The sequence below is a fragment of the Channa argus genome, chromosome 4 (assembly GCF_033026475.1).
Source record: "Channa argus isolate prfri chromosome 4, Channa argus male v1.0, whole genome shotgun sequence".
NCBI lineage: Eukaryota > Metazoa > Chordata > Actinopteri > Anabantiformes > Channidae > Channa > Channa argus.
Window position 1 is genome coordinate 24,239,707 of NC_090200.1, and position 23,717 is coordinate 24,263,423.

At 37.5% G+C, this 23,717-nt stretch overlaps 1 protein-coding gene across 2 annotated transcripts in view; it reads right to left on the reverse strand.

Annotated features, from left to right (window-relative positions):
- Nucleotides 1-859: 859 nt before the first annotated feature.
- The window catches only part of gnao1a (guanine nucleotide binding protein (G protein), alpha activating activity polypeptide O, a), a 98,035-nt gene continuing 75,177 nt past the window's right edge, over nt 860-23,717 (reverse strand). The window contains exons 6-8 of one of the 2 annotated variants that reach the window (XM_067500112.1): nt 22,545-22,674; nt 6,801-6,954; nt 860-3,817 (exon numbers count right to left, since the gene is read on the reverse strand). In XM_067500112.1, coding sequence (XP_067356213.1) covers nt 3,630-3,817; nt 6,801-6,954; nt 22,545-22,674 — 472 coding nt within the window. In that variant the 3' untranslated portion in view covers nt 860-3,629. Of the gene's footprint in view, nt 3,818-6,800; nt 6,955-12,221; nt 14,482-16,164; nt 16,319-22,544; nt 22,675-23,717 lie in introns of those variants that run through there. The other variant, XM_067500113.1, reaches the window with a different exon arrangement.

A 23,717-nucleotide genomic window follows, 5' to 3' on the forward strand; every position in this document is an offset into this window, starting at 1 on the left:
TGCTGTTTTAGTCTGCAGCAGTTTTATCAAGGTGTACTGTATTTAGCAAATTGGCAATTTAGTTCATAATAGTACATCAGTCATGGTAGCCATTGTGTTAGAGTTTTTTCTTTTAAATTTTTAACATTTAATAGATTTTAAAAGGAGTTGCTGAAATATCAAACTACCTTGTGTCTTTTACGTCACTTTATTTGCCATTGCATAAAAACAGTAATGACTTGCTGTAAAAGGAAAATTTGACATTTGCACTTTGCAAGTCCCAAGATGCAGGAGTGGAGATAAAACAGTAAGCTGTATTACCTCTGGACACAGTGTTTGGAGATTAAATTGTTGGGTGATAATGAATTTCTCCCTCAGTGACTGCAGCAGGATCAGGCTGCCTGCTGCTGGTTACAGACGCATAGCTGTAAACAGAAAGAGCTTATTAAAATGCAATTATGAGAGATCATCAGCCTCATCTTGTAAAGTGTCACAGTGTGCACAAACACTAATCCTGACGCTGGTTTTGTTTATACCAATAGATTTCATCACAACTTGTTGAAAGGATTTTACGTTTTTGTTGGTGAGATATTTGTTGAGGTGTTATTTAAGTTTTTTTATGCCAATGAGATGTCTCAGCTAAGCACTCCACCAGATGTCCTAATTACACATAGCATTTATGACTTCAACATCTACTTCGCAGGGTCACATTTTAGAGAAATTATGCTTCATTTGCAAATTTTTGCATCCACTTAATTAAAAATATTTCTTTTCACCATTCACTCTAAGAGATTTCTCTTAGAAGAGATTTCTTAATTATCTGCATTTCCAAAATAACAAAACAGACGCTGTGAAACGGAATGATTCAGACAAGAAGAGGTTGGCGTTTTTTGTAGTCATGAAAACAGTGGCTTTTTAATGTAAACACTACATTCGATTGGTTTTTCCAGCACGGACATCCCACATGAAATAACAACCATTCACTAAAGAGGAGTAGAGGGAGAGAGAGAGAAAGAGAGAGAAAAAAAGCTGCACAGAAAAAATTCACTGGGTAAAGAACAAAACATAGAGTAGGTAAAAATTAAAAATATGAAGGAAACAGGAACAGAAAGCCAAAAAACAGGTATATCATGTCATTATACACAGTTATTTTCTTTTTTTAAAAACCAGAAATCAAGAAGGCAAGAAAACTAGTTCTATACATATAGATGGATAGATAGATCCATGAGGGAGTAACATAGATCAGGTATGCGTAGATAAATTTCCAAATCTACTTATTGTTTTTGTGTGTGTGTGCATGTGTGTATATGTGTGCAAACAAGTGTGTGTGATGTGTGAACTGTGCTTTTCATTGTAGACCTGGAAGGTGTCTGTCAAACCAAAAAGAGACAGAGAAGAGGAGGAAAGGAGCATGACTTTGTACAGCGTTGATGTGTGAACATGCGACGTCCCTAACTAGCGGACGCAGCGAGAAACGTGCTCTCCCCAAAAGAAGTGTTTTTTTTTCTGAAATAATAAAAAATAGATATTGTTATAATATTATATTTAATCGTTCTGAGTCAGGCTAAAGTGAGGACACTGTTCTAATGCAGGGAAACAGGCAAAACGGTCAGAGGAGAGAGAGGAATGGGGGGTGGGGGTGGGGCACAGTTCAGAGCATTACAACAACACAAGATGAGCTTTCAAATCAGCTCACTGTCAAACTGGAACCCTTTGCAAAACATGTTTTTTATTTAAAAAAGGGCAATATAGAGAAAAAAATGTTCTGTAGCTACAAAGCACAAGAAAGGTTTTCTTTTGAGAATATTACAGGATCATCAAGATTATCGTTGATATTGTAGTGTTACCCATGTTTATGAGTTTTTATTACTGTAATAGGTGTAGATTTTTTTTGTCATTTTTTAAATGTTTTGTTGCTAGAATCCCAAAATCTACACATCTTGTACTAAGCCGCAACATGACCTTTTAACCCTTCATAACCATCACTCACCTTTTTCCCTCTTAATTAGATCCTGCCCTGTCCCTTTCAGGAACCAATCTGCTCCCTTCTTTATTTGCTGCTATTCATCATCTTTGCTTTTTCTGCAATTTTCTTCCATCTTTTTTTCAGATTTTGCAATTTTTATTAAAACGATTTTTATTATTATCGGAATCTATGTTAAGCTTTTTTTTTTTTTTTTTTTTTTTTTTTTTTTTTTTGAAGTATTTTGAATTAACTGGTCTCTTTATACAAAGGCTGGAGTATCTCATGCTATCCTTGTCATGGCTTTAGGAGGAACAGGAGATGAGGAAGGAAGGAGGGGAAACAAAGGTTGACAAGAAAGGGGGGGGGGGGGGGGGGTCCTTTGAACCTGAAATAAGGATGCCAGAGTGCCATGCAAAAAAAGGAGATAATAAAAGATAGATAAGAGACGTAAAGGCTTGGTGGTGGTATGTAAATCAAAAGAAGGAGAGACAGAGATGTGTAGGAAGGACAATCAATCAATAAATAAATTAATACATTAATTAACTATTGACTAAACTGGGAGTGAGTTTCATTATGTGGAAAATGTTAGTTGGTCTACAGGTCATAAAATTGAGGAAGGTAGAGTTATAATGTTTTGTACTTCCTTCTAAAAGCACATGTACAGTACAAGTACCTCCATTAAATGGCACCAATAGATTTAGTACATTTCCTATTGGCTCTCAGGCTCGGCTATGACCGAGGGCAGTTTCAGGAAAAAGGAAGTCTTGGTTCCTGTGGATGAAAACTGAGCCTTAGGGAGTAAAATGAAACAAATTAGTCAAAAATAAAAAGAAAATTGACAACAAACATTTTCAAAACATCATGGCTAATGTAAACATAAAGACCAATGTTAAAATCTGCATTGTCAGTTTCAGCAGGTCTTAGGAGTTTTTTTTAAGCGTTTGGCTGACCTGTCGGGTGATCCTTTCATGTTAGTGCCATTGACATTTTCACATATTTCCGTAAAACTGTGTTATTACATAATCACTATTATAGCCAAAAACAAACAAACAAGAAAACAAACAAAAGAAACCCCAGAACAAACAAAAACAATAGTAAACAAATAAAGGTGTCAAGGTGAGGCAAAATGTGAATAAAAATCAGTGTACAGACTGGTACTTGTAATAAATATACACACAATCAACAAAAATAAAACAGAAGACATACTGTAATAATAAAAAACTGCAACAAAAAGTACAGATTTCACTTTTGTTAACAACAAAAGACGTGGCTGAGAAAGAAAAAGAAAAGGACAGGGAATAGAGGCTTTTATCGACTTTGTTCAAGAAGTTTTCAAGGCTGCTTAATATTTTTAACTAAAACTAATTTGTTTGCTTGGCAGCAGGTCGCAGGACATAAGGAGAAGGAGTTGGAGTTGGAAGAGACAATAACTAAAAACATTATATATATATATATATATATATTTATATATATACGTATGCCTATTTTTTAAGTTATCCTCATTATTAATATGTACCTAGTTGTATTTTTCTTTCTTTTTCTTTAAATAATCAGCAGAATCATCATCGTCATCATCACCATCATCATCAGTGTCAAAGGAACGAGGAGGGGGGAGCAGGACAGGAAGGGCAGGAGAAGACAGGGGACAAAGGGGGAGAACATTACAGGGTGTGTATGGGCGTGCTCAGTATAAGCCACACCCTCGGAGGTTGTTGGCGATGATGATGTCGGTCACAGCGTCAAACACCACCTGTATGTTTCCCGTATCCGTGGCGCAGGTCATGTGACAATAGATTTCCTTATTTGGAGAGCGATTCTTGCTCTCAAACTGTGCTTGAATGTAAGCTGCTGCGTCCTCGTAGGTGTTGGGTCCTAGAGAGAACAGACACAATTCTCAAACTTCTGAATAATTAAAAATATAATTAAATAAAATATTAAAACACTCCCATCATTTTATACTAGGGTTGGATACCAGGAATTGAAATCTGGCTAATTATAAAGCAATCTCACCAAATTCTAAACTTTTCAGGGAATCAGGGAAATACACTTATGGGAATCTTAGGTTATTTATTGGTAAAGTAAGTTACATAGTGCCTTGAAATGACAATGTTGTGAATTGGCACGATCTTAATGAAGTTGAATAGAATTGAATGTAATTAAGTTAAATTTCTGGTTCAAGTGAAGTTTCATTTATGCTGGGTAATGCAAGAAGACTCATATACAGGATTCCTGGGAAGGAATAATCACAGGAAATGCTTCCACCCTACTTTATACAAGTTCAGTTTACTCATGGGACAAGGTTGCAGCCAGACTGTAGCAATAACCCCTAAACTACACAGTGTGAATGTTGCCTACCACTATTACAGCTTCAATGCAGCCAAGCAATCATTTAGCAATTTTATCACCTGTAGTGTAATAACAGTTATTTCTTTAGCTATAAGCTAAACATGCATTGCCAGCTTGTGTCACTGACAAAGATATCTTTAAGACTAGTTCTAAAAGTGAGTGGATTGATTTTTTAGCCTCATATTAAAACCTACAGATTTTGTCAGTAATAATAAATGTTGCACACAGTCTATTTAAAATAATTGAGAGGGCCAAAATGATAAAGCCAACTCTTAATATAATCTCCACCACCCACACCCAGTGTCACCTTTCTGACCTTCCAACTTAGATATTACAACCTTGTAAAAAAAGAATTCACAGCAGAGCTGCTGTACTGGAGGGCATTAGATTGTTCAGGTGTACCTAATGAAGTGGCTGATCCGTGTATAAGCTTGTCCTGTGAAATTATACTGTTGAAGCTAAAGGGACAGTGTGCACTTTCAACAGGGTAGGTTTGGATGATACCAGATAATGTCAGCTTATTCAAGTGGAAAATAATATTGTAGTCACCACTAAATATAGTTCAACTGCTGAATGCAATGATACTTAAGAATTTTAAGTGTCCAAGTAGTAAATGGAAGCTAACTTATCAGGTTTTCTAGATGAAATTTTAAAAAAAGTTAATAAATAGGTTTGATGTAATAAAGAACCACATAATTATGTCTGATATAAGTTGCATCATGTTCATATTATTCACATGGTTGTATAGTTTTCACCATATTGTTTATTGCAACCCTTGGAAGAAGTAATTGCTCTAGAAGCGTACTAAGTAATTGCAATTTTCAGACTGAAAAAAACTGTTGTGATGATAACTTCTATGGCTCTGGAGTTTGAAATATAATAAGACTGATTTAGCAGGTATTGGTTACAGAAGAGGACGTTAATTTTTGAGGCTACTGAGCTGGATTTAGCCCTTATTCCGGAAAATAAAAGAGAGGAACTATTTGCCTGACTTTATATATGTGGAATTATAGTGTGAATTGTTTGAATGGTCTTTTAAATCAGACACATGAAGCAAATATTTTTCTACAATTATTAGCTACTTTATTTTCCTAGTTGGTTTACTGCTGGCGCACAGAGGTGAGGGTTTAAAATAGAATTCTTTCAGGCATGAGTAAAGCATGAGAGACAGAAATGAATAAGACCGACTCACAGAGCTGGGTGAGCGTGATGAGGGCGGGAGACAGGTCTCGCTTGCCATTCTCCTTCATCACGGCTTACCAAGCATGACTGTCCCCTGCTCTCTAACTCCCAGTCCCTTCCTTCTTTTCTCTCCACCGCTACAACAGACTCTCACCTCCACATGAAGAAATCTGTCTACTTTTTTCTCCCTATCACAGCTTCTGTTGCAGCCAGTCAGCTGCTTCCCTCCCTCCCTTTCTCACTGTCTGCTACCACTCCTTCTCTGCTTCCCTTATAAACACAGAGAAAGTAAAGCTTAGTATATATGGCTCTTTCCAATTGTGGTTCAAACCAGCAACATGTGGCTACCTCTCCTGCTAACACCTGATAATTTAAACAGGCTCGACACTGTAAGCAGATGCTTTGAAATAAATTGTCAGATTTCTCAGTGGCAGTAAATGTCAAGATTGCTTCTTTCAGCTCCAGATGTACAATTCAGAAAAAACTAATCTACTGTATCAGGCAGCTCTTAATCAGAGGCCAGTTTTAGAAGTTGTTCACTTCTGGGAATCACATTAACATCAGACAACTGGAAGTCATTCATACTTCTATTATCTCATTTAAACTAGTGTTCCCCCATTACCTCTGCCTCATAGAGTATCACATCAGTGATTTATATTATTTTGGCTCTCAGACAGCTTTAACACTTAGGAATTTTAATTTCCATTTTCTACAGAAGTCAGTACTATTATTTTTTTATAGAGTTGAATGTGAAGTATAATACTACTAAATATGACCCTATTGTCAGCAGCCGGTTTTTCTAACATAGCATGAAGACTAGAAACGGGGCTTAGAAGGGAGCCTTGGTAAAATGTTGATTAATGAGCTTAAATGTGGTGGCAGCTAAGCTAACCAGTTCCAGAAACATATTAAACATACAGACATGAGTAATATCAATCTATCAAAAGCACATTAAAAAAGACTTATTCCTCTAAAATCAAAGTTAAAAAGCATATTTCAAAAGAGACTTTTATGTAATATATTCCCCAGTCTGAAGATGAACCGCTCAGTAAATTTATTTTGTCAGTATTATGAGTAATGGCACAGCTGTGTTTTAGTCATATTTTTCTCAGTTTTGTACCCTAGTGAATGTCTGTCTGCTTGATCAGTCAGTTTATGCAATATAAGGTGCCTTTTCCATCAAGTGTAATTGTATTAATGTTACTGCTTTACAGATTCGTGTGTTCATGTGAAATAAAGTTTGTGCGCCTGTCAAATTTTGTTGTTACTTTTATGTTTTGAGAGTTACTATTTCTCACCTACACATAAAAAAAGCTTTTTTCGTTACCTGTGTATTCAGGGAAGCAGATGCTAAGAGGAGACTTCTTGATCTTCTCTGCGAACAGATCCTTCTTGTTGAGGAAGAGGATGATGGAGGTGTCGATAAAGAATTTGTTGTTGCAGATGGAGTCAAACAGCATCAGAGACTCGTGCATGCGATTCTGGGGAAGGTTGAACGAAGAGGAGATGGGAAAAAAAAAGAAGAATGAGACAGCAAGGTGGAATAAATGGAGAATGAGGTGGAAAAGAAAAGAGCCGAAGACATGAACGAATAATGACAAAGTGAACAAAAAGAAAGAAGGAAAGAAGTTTAAGTTACCACCAATACATAACCTTTGCAGTGTGATAGAGACAAGCAGAGTGGAAAAAGAACATAATTCGTCCAGTGTTGAGCTTAAAGTGGAATCATAGTAAGCACAAGAAATACGTTTATTAATTTTGTACACCAATTGAAACACTTTTCAATTCAAACTTTAATAAAAAAAAATGGAGTGTGTAAATAGGTGATAAGAATTCAGGAGATTAAAAAAAAAAAAAACGTGTGCACAGTGCTGCTGCTATTTAATGGTAGGTGTCGTTTTCTAACCCTGAAATACCATAGTAGTGGTGTTAGTTTAAAAAGCCTGTTCAAGAAATTCCTTCCAACATTTTCAATAAATAACTACTGTACAATTTTAAGACACAGTCACAAGAAAATAAAGGAATGAGCAAGAAAAATATTAAACATATTCTTCACACTTAAACATTACTGAACAGATACATTAAAATGTTCTGCAAATATAAACACACAAACGCAGGCACATGCACACAGGACAGAAACAAAATGCAAACTATTGCTCATGTGATGCTTTATTATAATTTCTCTGATGTATAAATACAACTTTCAATAAATTATCACAGCAGTGAGGAAGATAATGAAAATACATTTTACTTACAGTGCTCAGTAAAATACAATGATCACACACGCACACAGACATACAGGCTTGCAAATACACACAACGGGTCTGATTTTTTAGGGGGAGATCTGTACAGTATAGACATGTGTACATTATCTTTGTATTGAAACTGGATTGCGCTAAACAAGCCTAAGTTGGTCGGAGCAGTGAGGGTTTAGAACATGATAAGTTCTTCCTGGCTTCAAAAGGCTTAGGTGTTTATTTCATCAGTTGGTGGGGTTGAGTTGAGATCTGTACATATTATAATACTGCTCATAAGCATTTACAAGAAAAACTACTTTTGGCAAAAGTAAAAAAAAACCTTCAGAAAAATTTGGCACATAACTTTGGGTTTGAAATGGTGTCTGGCATTGTGACACTTCAACACCTTTTCATGTTGCAAAGGTCCTGACTTGATACAAGGTACTAATGCTTCTTTTGTAGCAACACCTGCTGTCCAGAGAAGCAGCTCTTTGGTTACATGAATGGACCACTGATTGTATTATTCTCATCAGAACAAGCTGATGTTGTTTCCCACTGGTTGTTTGTTATATTGGTAATTAGGCAGGCTTGGGGACAGGCCATAAATAACAGGCATGCAAACACACACATACAGTAAACATGCCTCAATTACTGGACTTAGAGGGCTTAGAGGGACAAAGGTCAACCAATTATTTCGCTGAATCTTGAAAACAAAAACATTGATAATAACCTTCACTGTCCAGCTCAGCAGTGGTGACAGCCTGTTTTTTGTCATATTCATATGGGCATTTTTTTGTAATGACAACATGGGTAACCCGAGCTTCACTGTTACAAAATACTGCTACTAATATAATTAGTCTACATTAACTAAATAATATTCATAAAGATACAACTGTTTGCAACTGTAAGTAGCGTGGATCTGCTGCCCTTTTGCTGCCCTCGTCAACTCATGAAGGTGAGGATGAGGACTACTGCAAAGCTCATGGTGTCACAATGAACCTGACAGTAAGGAGAATCTCTGGTTAACAGAAAGACCACTTCACTTGTCCTACATTTTTTTAACAATAATTTTCTATTTAGTGCTGTAAAAACATTTCCATTGTAATTGCACACTTGTGGAAGGTATGTAAGTATATATAATTGGAGCTTGTGAGCTACTTTACTTGTTCAATATGTAGTTTACCAACTAGTCCTGCAAGCAGCCCACAATTTTCCAAGACCCTAAAACATTTAAACATATTTTGCAAAGAATTGCACAATTACTTTGCCGTGCATCTTTCTATTGTGGTCCAGTTTTTCAACTTGTTTTAACTCGCATTTTTAAATTTGCTTGACCTAAAGTTACACAGTGTGCAACATTTCTCAAATATATTGTGAATAGAAAGATTTGCTCTCAAAATTATCTTAATGTGGCAAGGTGTGGTGAAAGCTTCCCATGACACAGAATTACTAACAGCATGGGTAGCAGTACAATCACATTCGCTTCTAAAAGCATTTGAGTGAGGTTTGTCCTTCTGAGCATTTAGAAAAAGCAAGGGTTTCTGCTAGATTATTATGTTTTGCTTCTTATTTATAGTAATTTATTAACTACAACTTTTTAATGGGCAGTGCAGAGCATGGCGGAGTGTAATGAGTGAAGCAAAGCTGTATCAGAGAAGAAAAAGGGAGAAATTCAGACTGATTTTGAATTTGAGGTTAGTCCTAGGTCCCTTTTAGATGCATTTGAAATCACTTTGAGCTTTATTGTAGCACTGAACAATGTGTACAGCGGATACATCTGACTACACAGCTGAGGATTACACAGACATAAAACTACTTGGAAGCCACCCTTGGGGCAACAGCAAATGTAGCCATTTCCTTTCATCCGAATGTGAATTGGAGCTTGCCAACTTAGTGTGAATGAAATTTTCACTGGCCTATTGTTGCCCACAGTTAATGCCTACGTCTGGCTGCTCTTTTGTCTTTCAGGCCTAAAAAAATAAGTGGACTGGCCATAAGAAACTATTTGAGTGGGGGTTAGTTTTGGTTAATTGTATAAGAAAAGTCTCTACCAGCACCTGCTGCCTTGCATTATGTGCGCAGTCTAAACCAAATTGTTAATACATTTTACGTGTTGGTTTATATATAGCAGCGCATACAGTTTGAGGAAAACTAGTGTAGTTTTACTCGGCATGGAAATTAATCTCTCAGAGCAGCAAAAGTTCAAATGATCAGAAAAAAAGATTCCCGTGTACTGCAGAACAGGTGCTCTTTGTTTTCAGCATGTCAGTGTCAACATTTGTTTGGCTTCTATGCAAATTACTAACAGAAGTGGGGACACATACTGATGCATATTAAAAAGTAGGGAAGCTACTATGCACAGTGTAAGCAGGTGATTTTTGCACTTTTGACATTTATATTTCTTTACACATCTCCACATGTGCACCATCAATGATACAGCTACAGCTAATGAACTAAGGTGATTTGACTTTCATGTTGAGGAAAATTGTTAGAGGAGACACTTTCAGCAAAAAAGGCAGTAGATGTTTGGACAGGGTTGTATTATTTGGCACAGGAATCTAAGGTGTCGTGACATTTTCAAGTCCCATGGGTGCGTTTGTGTCTTCAGTGCATGTCTGTCTGTGTCCAAGTCCCTCTGTGTGGGTGTGTGTGTTGAAAGGGTAGACAAGTACCTTCTGGGTAATTAATTACACCCATGGGCTGATGTTCATAAGCACATACACAGGCGCATACAAAGGCATAAACACAAACACACACACACGCCTCTTTCCTGTGGTTTCAACAGCCACATGTAGGTAACTGTACAATTCTGTACAAACACACACAAAGAAAAAAGTAACACACACTCAGTAAGGAGGCTAATCAACAGCCTTAGGCAGTTTCTAATTAGTAAAAGTTGGCACAGATGTGGTTTGACGAGCTGATGTCATCTACCTGTTGAAAGAAAAAAAGCTTTGAGTGACTGTTTGAGAGCTGGGGGAGAAATAGTGAAATACAGAATATGGCCTTCACATAAATAAATAAAGAAGCTCTCCACTTCTGTTTGCCAAGAAGCACTTACACCAATAAAGCTATAAACACACTCAACTGGCAATTCAACCAAGTCCCACAGACAAACAGAGCTCAGTATCTACTGGATGCTATCAACTGTTGCTCATACAAAGATCAGGTGGGAGATGATGATACTTTCCTGGTATTATAAGTGTGTCTTTGGCTTTATCATCAAAGCTAAAAATCAAAGTGTTCCCACAAATAGAACACATAATTTTTCATTATAGCTAAGCTTTAGCTAAACCTCAATCTCAGAGCACCTCTGGGATGGCCACCAGCTAGGAGACACGAAAATCATGCAGCATAAAGCAAAACAAAAGGGCCAAAACAAAAGTCACACGGTTGACTTCCTAGTCCCTGAGGACTATAAATGCTCTCTAGCACACAATCTTTCAAAGCTCACCTCTGGCTTCATAAAGCAGAGTGGCTGACAACAGCCCCGCACAGTCCCTCACAATGGATGTGGGCCCAGGGTCTCATAAAATCAATGCTTCCACTGAAGCATTATCTGGAAATTGTCTGGGTGAGTCAGAACACAAGCTCTTGTAGATGTAGGTTTAAAGTGATTTTATAGTGGATCCATGCATGTTACAACATGAGAATCAATACCAAAACAGGACTATTTGCTACTTCTGCAGGGATGAAGAATGATGGCAAACATTTTGCAGAAATATCCTTTCCTTGCGGACAATAAATAAATACTTTAAATTCAACATGCATTGAAAGAAACAGAAATTATTACCTCTGATTACATTTACCATCCTAATTATAGTTTTATGCATACCGGCAACAAGGAAACTCAAATTTCTGCTGTTTATCTGACTTAACCTGTGCTTAAGCTGTGGCTGACACTGCAAATTGACGATTGCGGACCCTGAATATTTCATTTAATAATGTTATTAAAACATTTTCATTTTGTATTTTGGAGTCTAATTCCATCAATCTTAGAGATGAATGATAATAACAATACATTTCTGCCGCTGTGTTTGTTGCAAACCTTCCTCCTAAAAATTGCATTTCTATGCAACTGCAAATGTGCTAACATTTTTGTAGAAAACAATCACTGGATAGATTATTTTCAGATAGAATATATTGATTGAATGAAGGAAGCAGAACATTTATTGAACAGAGTCCTTAACGAGGGTAGTGGTTGTACAATCTGCAGGAATGTCAAACCACAGACCCGTGTTCCAATCCAGAATCCTGTGTGGGATTGAGTTTAGGCAATAAATGCACTATGGTTAAGGTTAGGAAAAACTGAAAAAATTTTAACTAAATATTAATAAATAGATTGTGTTTGAAGAGACTGTTAAACATTTTTCTATCGAGCAAGACCACAATCTTCCTCTAACCACAACAAGTGCTACGAGTGTCTAAACAGAACCATAAAAACAAATTAACCGCACCTCAAGTCAGACAAAAAGATGTTTTTCTTTAAGATATTTTAGTGGAAAAAGATACATTGTCTCAGAACATTTTATTAATGTGTTCGGTATCAACATATTTGCATTTGTCAACTTCTTACGTTAATAGAAAACATAGTCTCTCTTAATTATGCTACATAGAAAATGTATTAGCTTTTGCAGTTATACAGAAAAATATTTTTTTAGGAGACAGAGTTGGTTTATAGAAGCTTCTGCTAGGAGTCACTAAGTTAGTAATGTTCAAACCTTAAATACAGAATCTTTAAATAGAGAATACTGGGCTTTTAAATTGGAAATGGAATTTGGGAATAAAAATGACACGAGAAACTTCGTATCACAGAAAAACTGTTTTTTTCTCAAAGGCCTATGAAGGCTATGAAGACAGTGAAGGTGTCATCAAATGTTCCTTACTGAATCCAGTGTTTTGCAAGGCATCACACTGTTTAATATGAAACTCCAAAATAGCCATAATTAATTAATAAATAAGACATTACAACTTAAATAAGTACACTGTAAACAAATAAATGGAAAATGGTCTGCACTTATATAGCGCTTTTCTACCTATTGATGCTCAAATTTCTTTGCATTGCTTCTCATTCACCCATTCGCAGTTACAATCACACACACTCACAAACCGATGGGGGAGCTGCTATGCAGCTGGCCACACTCATTGGGAGCAACTAAGTTGGGGTTCAGTGTCTTGCTCAAGGACACTTTGACATGTGAACAGAGGAGCCGGGGATCAAACCAACAACTGCATGATGGTTGGACGACCACTCTACCTCCTGCACCACAGTCCCTCCCAATACTATATTATAATTAACTTTTATTGAGTAAAGTTACATTTAATGACAGTATTTCTGTCAGTTGTTCCCCAACCTCATTTGCCATCCAATCACATGACCTTACCCCCAAGGGTCAGAAACTGAAATAGAAATGATCTATTACTGTCAAAATATTACGATTTCATCATAATGAATTAGGGTTTCATTTAATAATTTCACTATTGGCTCATTTAACTTTATTTATTCATATGTAAAAATGGGCTGTAGCTCAGTTGATAAGGCAGTCATCCAAGGACCACGGGGTCAGTGGTTTGACTCCCAGTCCCTCCTGGATACATATCAAAGTATTCTTGGGCAAGACTTTAAACCTTGCATGGCAGCCACTGCCATTGGTGTGTGAGTGTGTATGAGTGTGTGTGAATGGGAAGCAACATAGTAAAGCCATTTAGATAAATGCACCATTTAAGCAGACCATATATGTAGATTTAGCTCATATTTTCTTACTTTTTTGAATATTTGAAATTTGGCAGTCAGAGGAGTACAGCTTTGTGCAACATTGCAGTCAGACACTGTACAGTGCATTACATACAAACAGGTCTCTCATTAGAATGACAAACTATTTTGCACAATCATGTATGCACCTGAATCACTAGGCTGCAGGTGCACCATTGAGTGGCAGGTTTCTTTACACATACAGTAACATACATACAGTAAATTCTTTTTAATTTTTGTTGATAAACTGTTTTCTTATAATCTGTCTGCAGTTGACTCCTTATAATCTTGTTATAGACACTTGCATAACACAAAGAATACTTGGGTAATGATAATGATTTGCACAATACCAGTTTTGGTCACTGTCACGAGACCCCTAGCAGGGCTACGCTTAAAGGGATGCACTGCTGTAAGTACAATTTAGCGTACGAGTGTTGTATCCTTAACGAGTTCTCAGGAGGTGAAATACATTTAAGCACACAAAGTTCAACATTACAAAAATGTGCAGCTGGTTCTTCTTAAGAAACTGACATGTTGAAGTAAAAAAAAAAAAGAGGCAAATAGATTAAAAAAAAAGTCTCAACCAACCACTAACTCAATCAACCAACCAACTGACCGAGCACTCAACCAATCAATTAATTAATAAAGAGTGAAAGTTGAACCAATGATTAGCCAACAAAGGAGCGTAATGACACTATGAACATAGCCCATACCCTACATTTGTCTGACTACATGATGACATCAATGACACAAGTGACAAAACTTATGTTGTACAAACACACAGGTGAACTCCGAATATACCCTTCATCCTTTGGCTAAAATTTCACAGCATCAGTACAGGCCGCAGCCCCGCAAATTATTTGCTATGATGACATCAGTGACAGCATCGAAAACAAACTGGATGTTGTTGGTGTCTGTAGCACAGGTCACATGGGAGTAGACCTCTTTGTTGGGTGACTTGTTCTTGCTCTCGTATTGAGACTTAATGTGAGCGATTCCCTCCAGGTACATGTCTGGACCTGAGGAGAGACACACAGCGATGAAGGACAAGTATAGTAGAAATACAGGTGATGGATTACATGCATCAGTGGGCTGTGCAGAGTTGTCTGTATCAGCACAATTTTCTGAAAACATAACCTTTTACTTACTGGCTCAGCAAACATTCTGCTGTGGTGGTGTGGTGTGAAGGGTCTACTTCATGCTAGCTAAGCTAAAATAAATATGATACCTCAACAACTATGTGATGGAAAATGTCCCGTGACTGTTGGCAGAGTTTCTGAACACTGCCAATGGATTATTATCTTTACACAGTAGAACAAGACTGTGACACCAGTAAGGTCCTAGAGCCAAAAGGATGGAACTATTATTCCATCTGTTATTGATAGACCAAATCTAGTCTGTGCCCTTTTAGTTCAAATTCATTATTAATTGTGAGAGTTTGTTCTGCCTGTGATGCAATAATCAGGCACGCTGTGGCTTTAATCAAGAGCTTGAATTTGTTATAATGTTTTGAAATGAGACCTCAGTGACTGGAGTCTACAGCACCTGGCTCCCGGCCATTAGCAGCACTATGGCTTGTCTTCATCAGAAAAGGCACACAGGCCATTTAAAAGGACAAAGAAGAGGAGAGTAAACGGGTTTAGAATCCTAATTCTCTCTTTCTCACAGTTGTGGTCCCTCTCCATCTTAGTTTCCCACAGTCTTGCTTTGTCTGATTTTTCACACTCTTGCTCTCTGTCTTTCACACGTTCTGTTGTTTCCCCGTGTTGCCTTGTCTCTCATTTTCTCGTGTCTCATTCACACTTGAGCTCCCCTTGTTTGGATTCTTAGTACACTCCTTATCTCATTCACAGTTTCAATCTTTGATTTTCATCTTTATTTTATTTCTGAATCTGTGTCTATCTGCCCTTTTTTCTTTTCCTTCCTTTTGTTTCAGGTCCTCTTCTTCATTTACTCTTCTCTCTACCTGACCAACTGCATTTATGACTCTGGTGCTGAATTCACCTTATTTATGTATCGACTGTCACGGTTCCATTTTTGAGCCGATTGTATAAATGATTACCAGCTGTCAGATTTGAAAGTAGGCATAAGCAGGGGTTTTTAAAGGTTCACCACGCATTAGTGATCGAAGAGCCATTAGCCAAGTGCTGCTGTACTAAAGATGCTAAAAAAGAGATCGACTTATTACTCTTAATTTGGATTTTGTGAACTTTTTGAGTCTTCAATCCTCCTCCAATGAGAGACTTGTGTTTGTATAAAGAACTCTATGTATTTGATTAATTAAACTAAATGAAGAACCATCGTTGGAGCTGGCTCGGACGCCCAATTCAAGCAGCTTGACAGGGAAAACCCTACAGCCATCGGAAATAGACACTGGATAACTGGCTAACAACCAAACAAGCTATGGATGCCAGCAGTCCAGCATAGACACTAGTAAGCGGTCACAGTGAATGTCTGTAATGGAACTTGGAAGTAAGCTCAAAGTCTCTCTGACACACTGACAGCTGTCCCTGCATCTAGGGCCTGATATACTTAAACCCTAGATGATTCATTTTTAAGTAAATTCATGGTATAGTAGTGACTGTGACACCCCTAATTAACGTAACCTCATCACTGAACAGAAATAATATGTGCAAGGCTTAATGAATACATTTGACACTATGTACTGTACAGTATATACTATGACATTCCTTTATATGTACCAGTGTATTCAGGGAAGCAGATGGACAGTGGTGACTTGGTAATCTTCTTTTCAAAGAGGTCCTTCTTATTCAGAAAGAGAATGATCGAGGTCTCCTTAAACCACTTGTTGTTACAGATGGAATCAAAGAGCTTCATGGACTCGTGCATGCGATTCTGTAAAAAGATGTTAGCATTAGTTAAATAGGCTTTAAATCATAGTTTCAAGTACATAAAGACACCCAAAAGAATGGTTTGGACAAACACACACCATTTCAGTATGTACATATGTTCAAAAAACACATGCACACAAGTCACTAAACCAAGTACACAAACCATACATAGACACAATACAAAAACAAAGAGAAATTGAGAAAATAAAAATGAGAAAGCTGAATAGCAGTTCTGAGGATTTCTTCTGGTCTGGGGACACAGAATTTTGTTGTTGCTGAGCGTGATATCTAGCAATAGAAATTATTAGTAAGCTGGCTGTTCGAGGGGTAAACATAGCCATGCATTTCAGCTTGCTAATTGTGACTGATTGCCTGACATTTTCTCCACCCGTTCCAACCTACTTGCACTCGCCTCTTCACCTCTTTTCCACACTCTCCGTTGCTCTGAACCGTTGATCCTAAATAGCTAAAGTCCTGCACCTTCTTCACCTCTGCTCCCTGTAACCTCACCGTTCCACGTGTCCCTCTCATTCACGCACATGTATTCTGTCTTATTGCAGCTAACCTTCATTCTTCTGCTTTCCAGAGCAGACTTCCACCTCTCTAGATTTTCCTCCACCTGCTTCCCGCTCTCAGTACAGATCACAATGTCTGCAAACTGCAAACATTATAGTCCATGTAGATTCCTGTCTAACCTCATCTGTCAGCCCGTCCATCACCAGAGCAAACCAGAAAGGGCTCAGAGCCAATCCTTGATGCAGACCCACCTCCACATTGAACTCCTCTGTCACACCTAAAGGACATCTCACCACGGTCTTAAAGCTCTCATACATGTCCTGCACCACTCTAACATACTTCTCTGCCACTCCAGACGTCCTCATACAATACCACAGCTCCTCTCTCAACACCCTATCATACGGTTTCTCTAAATCTACAAAGACACAATGCAACTCCCTATGACCCTCTCTGTACTTCTCCATCAGCATCCTCAAAGCATGAAACCATATTGCTGCTTACAAATGCTCACCTCTGCCCTTAGGGTAACTTCCAATACTCTTTCCCACATCTTCATGGCTGTATGGCTCATCAGCTTTTTTCCACTGTAGTTGCCACAGCTCAACACATCTCCCTTGTTCTTAAAATTCAGCACCAGTACACTTCTCCATTCCTCGGGCATCCTCTAACTCCCCAAGATCTTGTTAAACAAACTAGTCAGAAACTCTACTGCCAACTCTCTTAGACACTTCCATAGCTTCACAGGTATGTTATCAGGACCAACTGCTTTTCCACTCTTCACCCTCTTCAAAGCGCTCTTCACCTTTTCTACTCTTTGTTCTGTTTCAGTTTCCTCATTCATCAACTCTTCAAAGTACTCTTTCCATCTTCCCATAACACTCCTGGAACCTGTCAATACATTTCCATCCTTATTTTTTATCACCCTAACCTGCTGCACATCCTTCCCATCTCTATCTCTTTGTCTGGCCAACCTGTACAAAACCACCTCTCCCTCCTTAGTGTCCAACCAAGCATACAAGTCCTCATATGCTCTTTGTTTGGCCTTTTCCACTTCTACCTTCACCTTACGCTGCATCTCCCTGTACTTCTGTGTACTCTCTTCAGTCCTTTCAGTCTCCCACTTCTTCTTAGCTAACCTCTTTCTCTGTATACACTCCTGAACCTTCTCGTTCCACCACCAAGCACTCTTTCTACTTTCCTCTGACCCCTCCTACCTGTCTCCCTGATCATATTAATTGTAGTGGTCCAGTCATCTGGAAGCAAATCCTGACCACCCAGAGCTCTCATCCCCTCCCTGAAAACTACACAACATTCTCCCCTTTTGAACTTTTATCACTTCGTCCTCTGCTCTGCCTTATTCCTCTTCATCTTCCTCACCACCAGAATCATTTTACAGACCACCATCCTGTTTTGTGTGGCTACACTCTCCCCTATCAATACGTTGCAGTCATTCATCTCTTTCAAATTACAATGTCAAAACAAAATGTTGTCCACTTGAGTGCTTCTACCTTTGCTCTTATATGTCACCCTATGTTCCTGCCCTTTCTGGAAGAAAGTGTTCACTACAGCCATTTCTATCTTCTCTGCAAAGTCTACCACCATCTGTGCTATCTTTCCACCTTTCTACCATTCCACCTGGTCTCCTGGACACACAGTATATTCACCTTTCTTCAAACAGTAGCCCAATTTCCACCGGCACCCTGTAGGTCAACAGCACAGGTGGCGGTTGTTGTTGACGCGGGCCGCTACCGATCCAGTATGGACGTCATGATTCGCATGTTTAATTTGGCATGTGTTTTACGCTGGATGCCCTTCCTTACACAACCCTCTTGATTGATCCTGACTTGGGACTGACACAAGAAGATGCTGGCTTGTGCCCCCTTGTGATTGCATTTGGTAACCTGCTTGCTATGTACAGGAATTTATCCTTTTTTTTTGCAGACTGCAAAAGGCAGCAACAGGTTGTGGAGGCACAAAATATAAAAGTAGCAAAATACTAATGAAGGAGCAGACAAAAACATTTAATTAAAGACAGCAAACTTCATTTGAAGTCATGCATTTGGTGACAAAAGTTAAATGACAATACAAAACATACTAACTTAAAAGTCCATAGGGTATATTAAATGATAAACTCTGTATTTAAATCACACATATGAGATATATATGTAAATACTGTTAAATTAAGATTAAATAAATGAAACTTTAATTATTGCTAAAATGATAAAGTGAATTTTATTAGTTAATACCTTTCATTATTGGGTACATGGTAAATCATCTACTAATCATCTGGCTCTCTAGACTAGCCTGTTAGCACTGATAGAATACTTTGCTTGCAAAAGTGATGGAGCAACCTTTCAACCTTGACTAATTTACAGCAAAATCCACTGCTGTGTTTGCTAGAGAAATTTGATTCACACTGCATGGAAAGTGCCTAGTGATAAAAACAAAAAGCAGTTGAAAGCAGTTTCTCTGTGATTATGACATGTAGTCCTTATTCACAACAGAAGAGATAGGAAAGGATGGCTGATAGGCCACACCATCAATCAATCTGATTAAAGAAAGTACACTGCAGTAGTTTTAGGTAATGCAGCATTACATAAAGTGACCCCCCCCCCGCACACACACACCACACTCACACACACCCGGTTCACAATCGCAGAGATACTGCTTTAAACTTTTGGCTTGTTTTTGAGTGTTTTAATCTATCTGAGGGTGTCGTACCTGTCTGTGAGTGGAGCATCTGTAGAAGGTCTGACAGCTGATTGGTTAAAGAGGACAGTCGATGGCGAGAGTAACAGCAGGAGGGGTGGAAGGAGTCAGAGATGCTGCAGGGCGGAGCTTAGAGCAGGAACAGAAAATGCAAGGCACTCACCCGCCAACCACTTAGTGGGAAGTCTCACTTCCCTTGTATGACAGCCCCCCATCCCCAAACATGCACATACATACATCTACAGTAGTGCTGACAAGAAAGTGTTTAAGGCAGGTCGACAGGAAGTTTTCACCCAGAGCATTTGTCATTTCTGAGAGCAATGTGTATAAGACAAGTGTTTTTTTCACAAAAACAAGACAAAGAGAGCCAGAGAAAAACACAATGCAAGCAGTTCTTGAATTGAAAGAGGGAAATTACAAAGCAAAAGTAGTACGAACTGTATAATTTGTACATGTGCATGTGTTTTTGTGCCCATGGTTAACTATATACTGTATGCTGTAGAAATACAATATCCATTGGTTCCAGGTACTGTAAATTCAGAAGGTATTTTATAGCCTTAAAAAGCATTTAAAGCACACAAAACACAAATTTTAACTTTTTTAACAATTTTTAAACTTACTTTATGTTTAAAAAACAAAAATTAAGTCAAAAAAGGGCAAAAAATAAATAGTAAGTTGTACTAGCTGTTCTACTACATTCTACAATCTACTAGCCATAGTAGATGAAAAGCTTACTGTCTCATAAATAAACAAATTTAAACTTAAATAAACTTGTATTCATCTATTTATGATTATTACCAAATTATACAATAATAAATAATAATTGGCCATATTGTCCATTCTTCATACTCATATTTGTCTGATTAGAAACAATTCATGTCACTTGTATTATAATTTTTTTGTTACAACGGTTTTCAAAGAATAACAATGCTGATACACTGTGACGTCTTTCTTTTATTTCTGAGATCTAAGTTCTCTGTTTTACTTGATGATAAATATGTATATAAAAAAAAACAACCTTTCACTTGTTGCAACCCTTTCCTTACTGCAAAGTCTTTGAAGCTGAACTAATAAACTGAAAGAGCAAAATATGCATCATCTCACTCTGGGAGAGATTTGCTGAGTCAAATTTTAAGAGAAAAATGGGCATTTAAATTTTCTTAACCCAAGTTGAGACATAATTAATATTATGGAAAAAACTGCAATTACATTTATGAAATATGAGTAGTGTTGTCCAAAAGGGGTATAAACCAATTAGCCACAACACTAATCCCACATGATTAAGTGGTTGACAGGACATATGTATTACTGAATCAGTACATAAGTAATACATATGTAATACATCAATGTTTGTCCGATTGTGAAGCATTTTATCTGTGCGAAGTAATTTTCAACAATTTCCAACTCATAAGCCATGGATGTGTTGGTAGTAAAAGTGTAAGAGAACGTAGGAGCTCTCTGAAAAACATTTGGTTATTTGCATGGTAATTAAATGCCCACGCTAACAAAAATTGTTTATCTGAGCACTGTCTCACAGATTAAAAAATATAAACTAAATAACAGATCTGCAACTACTGTGACTGGATTTGTTTATCCTTGTGACTGGCCATATTTTCATGTACTCTTGTCTTTTAACTTATATTTTAGCTTAGGGCTGTGTTAGTAGGGAGCTAAATCAAAATGTGTTATCATTACATGGCAGTTTAGACTACTGAAGTGCTGTCAAAGTTAAATTTAGTATATTTGTTTTAGGATGAAAATCATGTTCACTGTTAACCGCATTACCCTTAAACAGGTAACAGACCTTTTCTGCTATCAGATGCTATTGCAGCTATGGTCAAAATATCACAGTGACTTTCCACTGCCTACATTTGGACACGTCTGAGAACACAAAGAAAGCCGACATTAAACAAATTCAATATGATGCATGAACAGAAGCCATTTGAGAACACCTTTTATGATGGATATTTCCAATCATCATCCGATGTTCTGCTGGTGTTCTTACATAATACTCTTCAGGCTTATACTAAATACCAGTAAACACTGCAAATTGTGATTCGTGTTTCACAGCTTTTTCTTTACAGTCACATGGCAGGCTATAGCCATTAGAAAGTTATTTTATCATCATTGTATTTTACCTTACCAATGCCTTTATTTTAACTAAATGCTATGTAGGCCACTAAGCCTTTTGGCATTTTAATCACTCCACAGTCTTCAAACTGCTCATAAATCATCAGCTTTTCAATGTGCAATGTTAGATGTCTTGACATTATTAGAAACGGTTGGCTGAACACAAATTGCATAATCAATGCAGGGACCCGTGATTTGCATAGAAAAGAATAACTAATATTTAAAGTAGTCCTGTGTATTTTTGCATAGGAAACATACACTGTCTGCACCGGAGACAGAACACTATTGGATAACAAGTTTTGTTAAACAAACATGTTCAAAATGTTTTGAATATTATCTTTGGTGTCTGTTCTGTTGATTTATTTACATGATCTGATATTACATATGTGCCTGTTCAGCAAGAGGTTCACATAACTGTAGTTTTACACCAGGGAGATATAAGGACCAAAAACAGCAACATACTTCCACTGATATGTCAATATTAATAAATAACACAAGATGAGGCAACCAAACAAGAAAGACTTACATAGAAAATGTAAATAACATTTTAAGATGCATATTCTGCATTTCCTTTACATAGACCGTGTGTTTAATACCAGCTTACATGCCCGCTTTAATATAGAACAAGCATATATCCTTTATATAGCAAGTAAAAGTATATATTAAGGACTAATACTCATGTTGTCCTACATCCTAAAAGTAAGGAGCCCTGGTTACACTACAATACAATTTTCATGTGATCTGATCTTTTAAAAAGTTAGGTTTGAGTATTTATAACTAGGTAAAAAGGCCAATTTGTGATGGAGAAAAAGTTGCAGTGACAGAGAGATATGGCGACAGAGTTAAAATATACACATGTGAACATCTGTTCTTACCGTGGTCTCATCCTCATGCAGCACCTGGTCATATCCGCTGAGAGCCACGCAGAAAATGATGGCTGTGACATCCTCAAAACAGTGGATCCATTTCTTCCTCTCCGACCTCTGACCTCCCACATCAAACAGCCTGGTAGACAGACACAGAGACACATTTGCATTAAACAAAAGGTACACACACTTTTTTCTATGTATAAAAGGTGATTCAGGTATCAGTTTCTAGTCAGTCTATTAAAATTTTAAACTATAAATCAAAGTTAAGTTTAAGTCTGCTTCTTTAGCATTCTTAGTGGTTGCTAGATCCACTTACACACTGGGCCTGTTTTCATATTTGTATTGGCTCATTTATTCATAAACAGCAGTGTACATTCAGATTTGAAAGTACTGCTCCCTTTCCCAGTCCATAAAACAGTTCTCTCTCTTGCAGTGAGTTACTAACTCCCACATCTGTATCAAATGGTCTCTCTAAAGAGAGGAATGGAATGGAATACATTTTGTTTTCAACCCATTACAAATATTATTTTTTAATTGTACTAACTTTTAGTACTGAATCTGAAAGTTTCCCTTCTTAGGGTCCATTTAGAATATTGATGATAATTTCCAATTCAAATTTGAAATTCAATAAAAAAACCAAAACATAATCTTTACTCCTCGAAATTGTGTAACGATCGTGAGCTGCTGTAAGTTTAATTTGTGACCAGTTCAACCACTGTAAGAGCCTCTGAAGATGATAAAACTTTTCTGTCAACCTCATAAGCACATAGAGAAAACCAAGATGATCTGCAGTCCGATCTGTGACACATATATGAAGCTTATGAAGCAAGTTTCTTGAAGAGAAACAAAACAACAAGTGCAAAGGGGACAAGGAGCATTTCCCGTGTCTTTCTCTTGTCATTCCTCAGAATCCATAATTGTGCACTCAGTACCTTTAGCACTGCACTGTACAGAGAGTGAAATGTCACAAGTTACTGTCAAACCATTTTCAACAGGACATCACTTGTACCACCGGGTGGTGCACATGAAGCCCAAGCTCTGTGATCTTCTAAAAACACACATTTCATGCACTTTATTATCAACAATAGGTCCTTTCGTGTGTTTATCTCACCTACAAATAATTTTCTCACTGTGTTTAGAATCACTAGAGAAACAAGTTCCAGATAGGATTGAATCCAC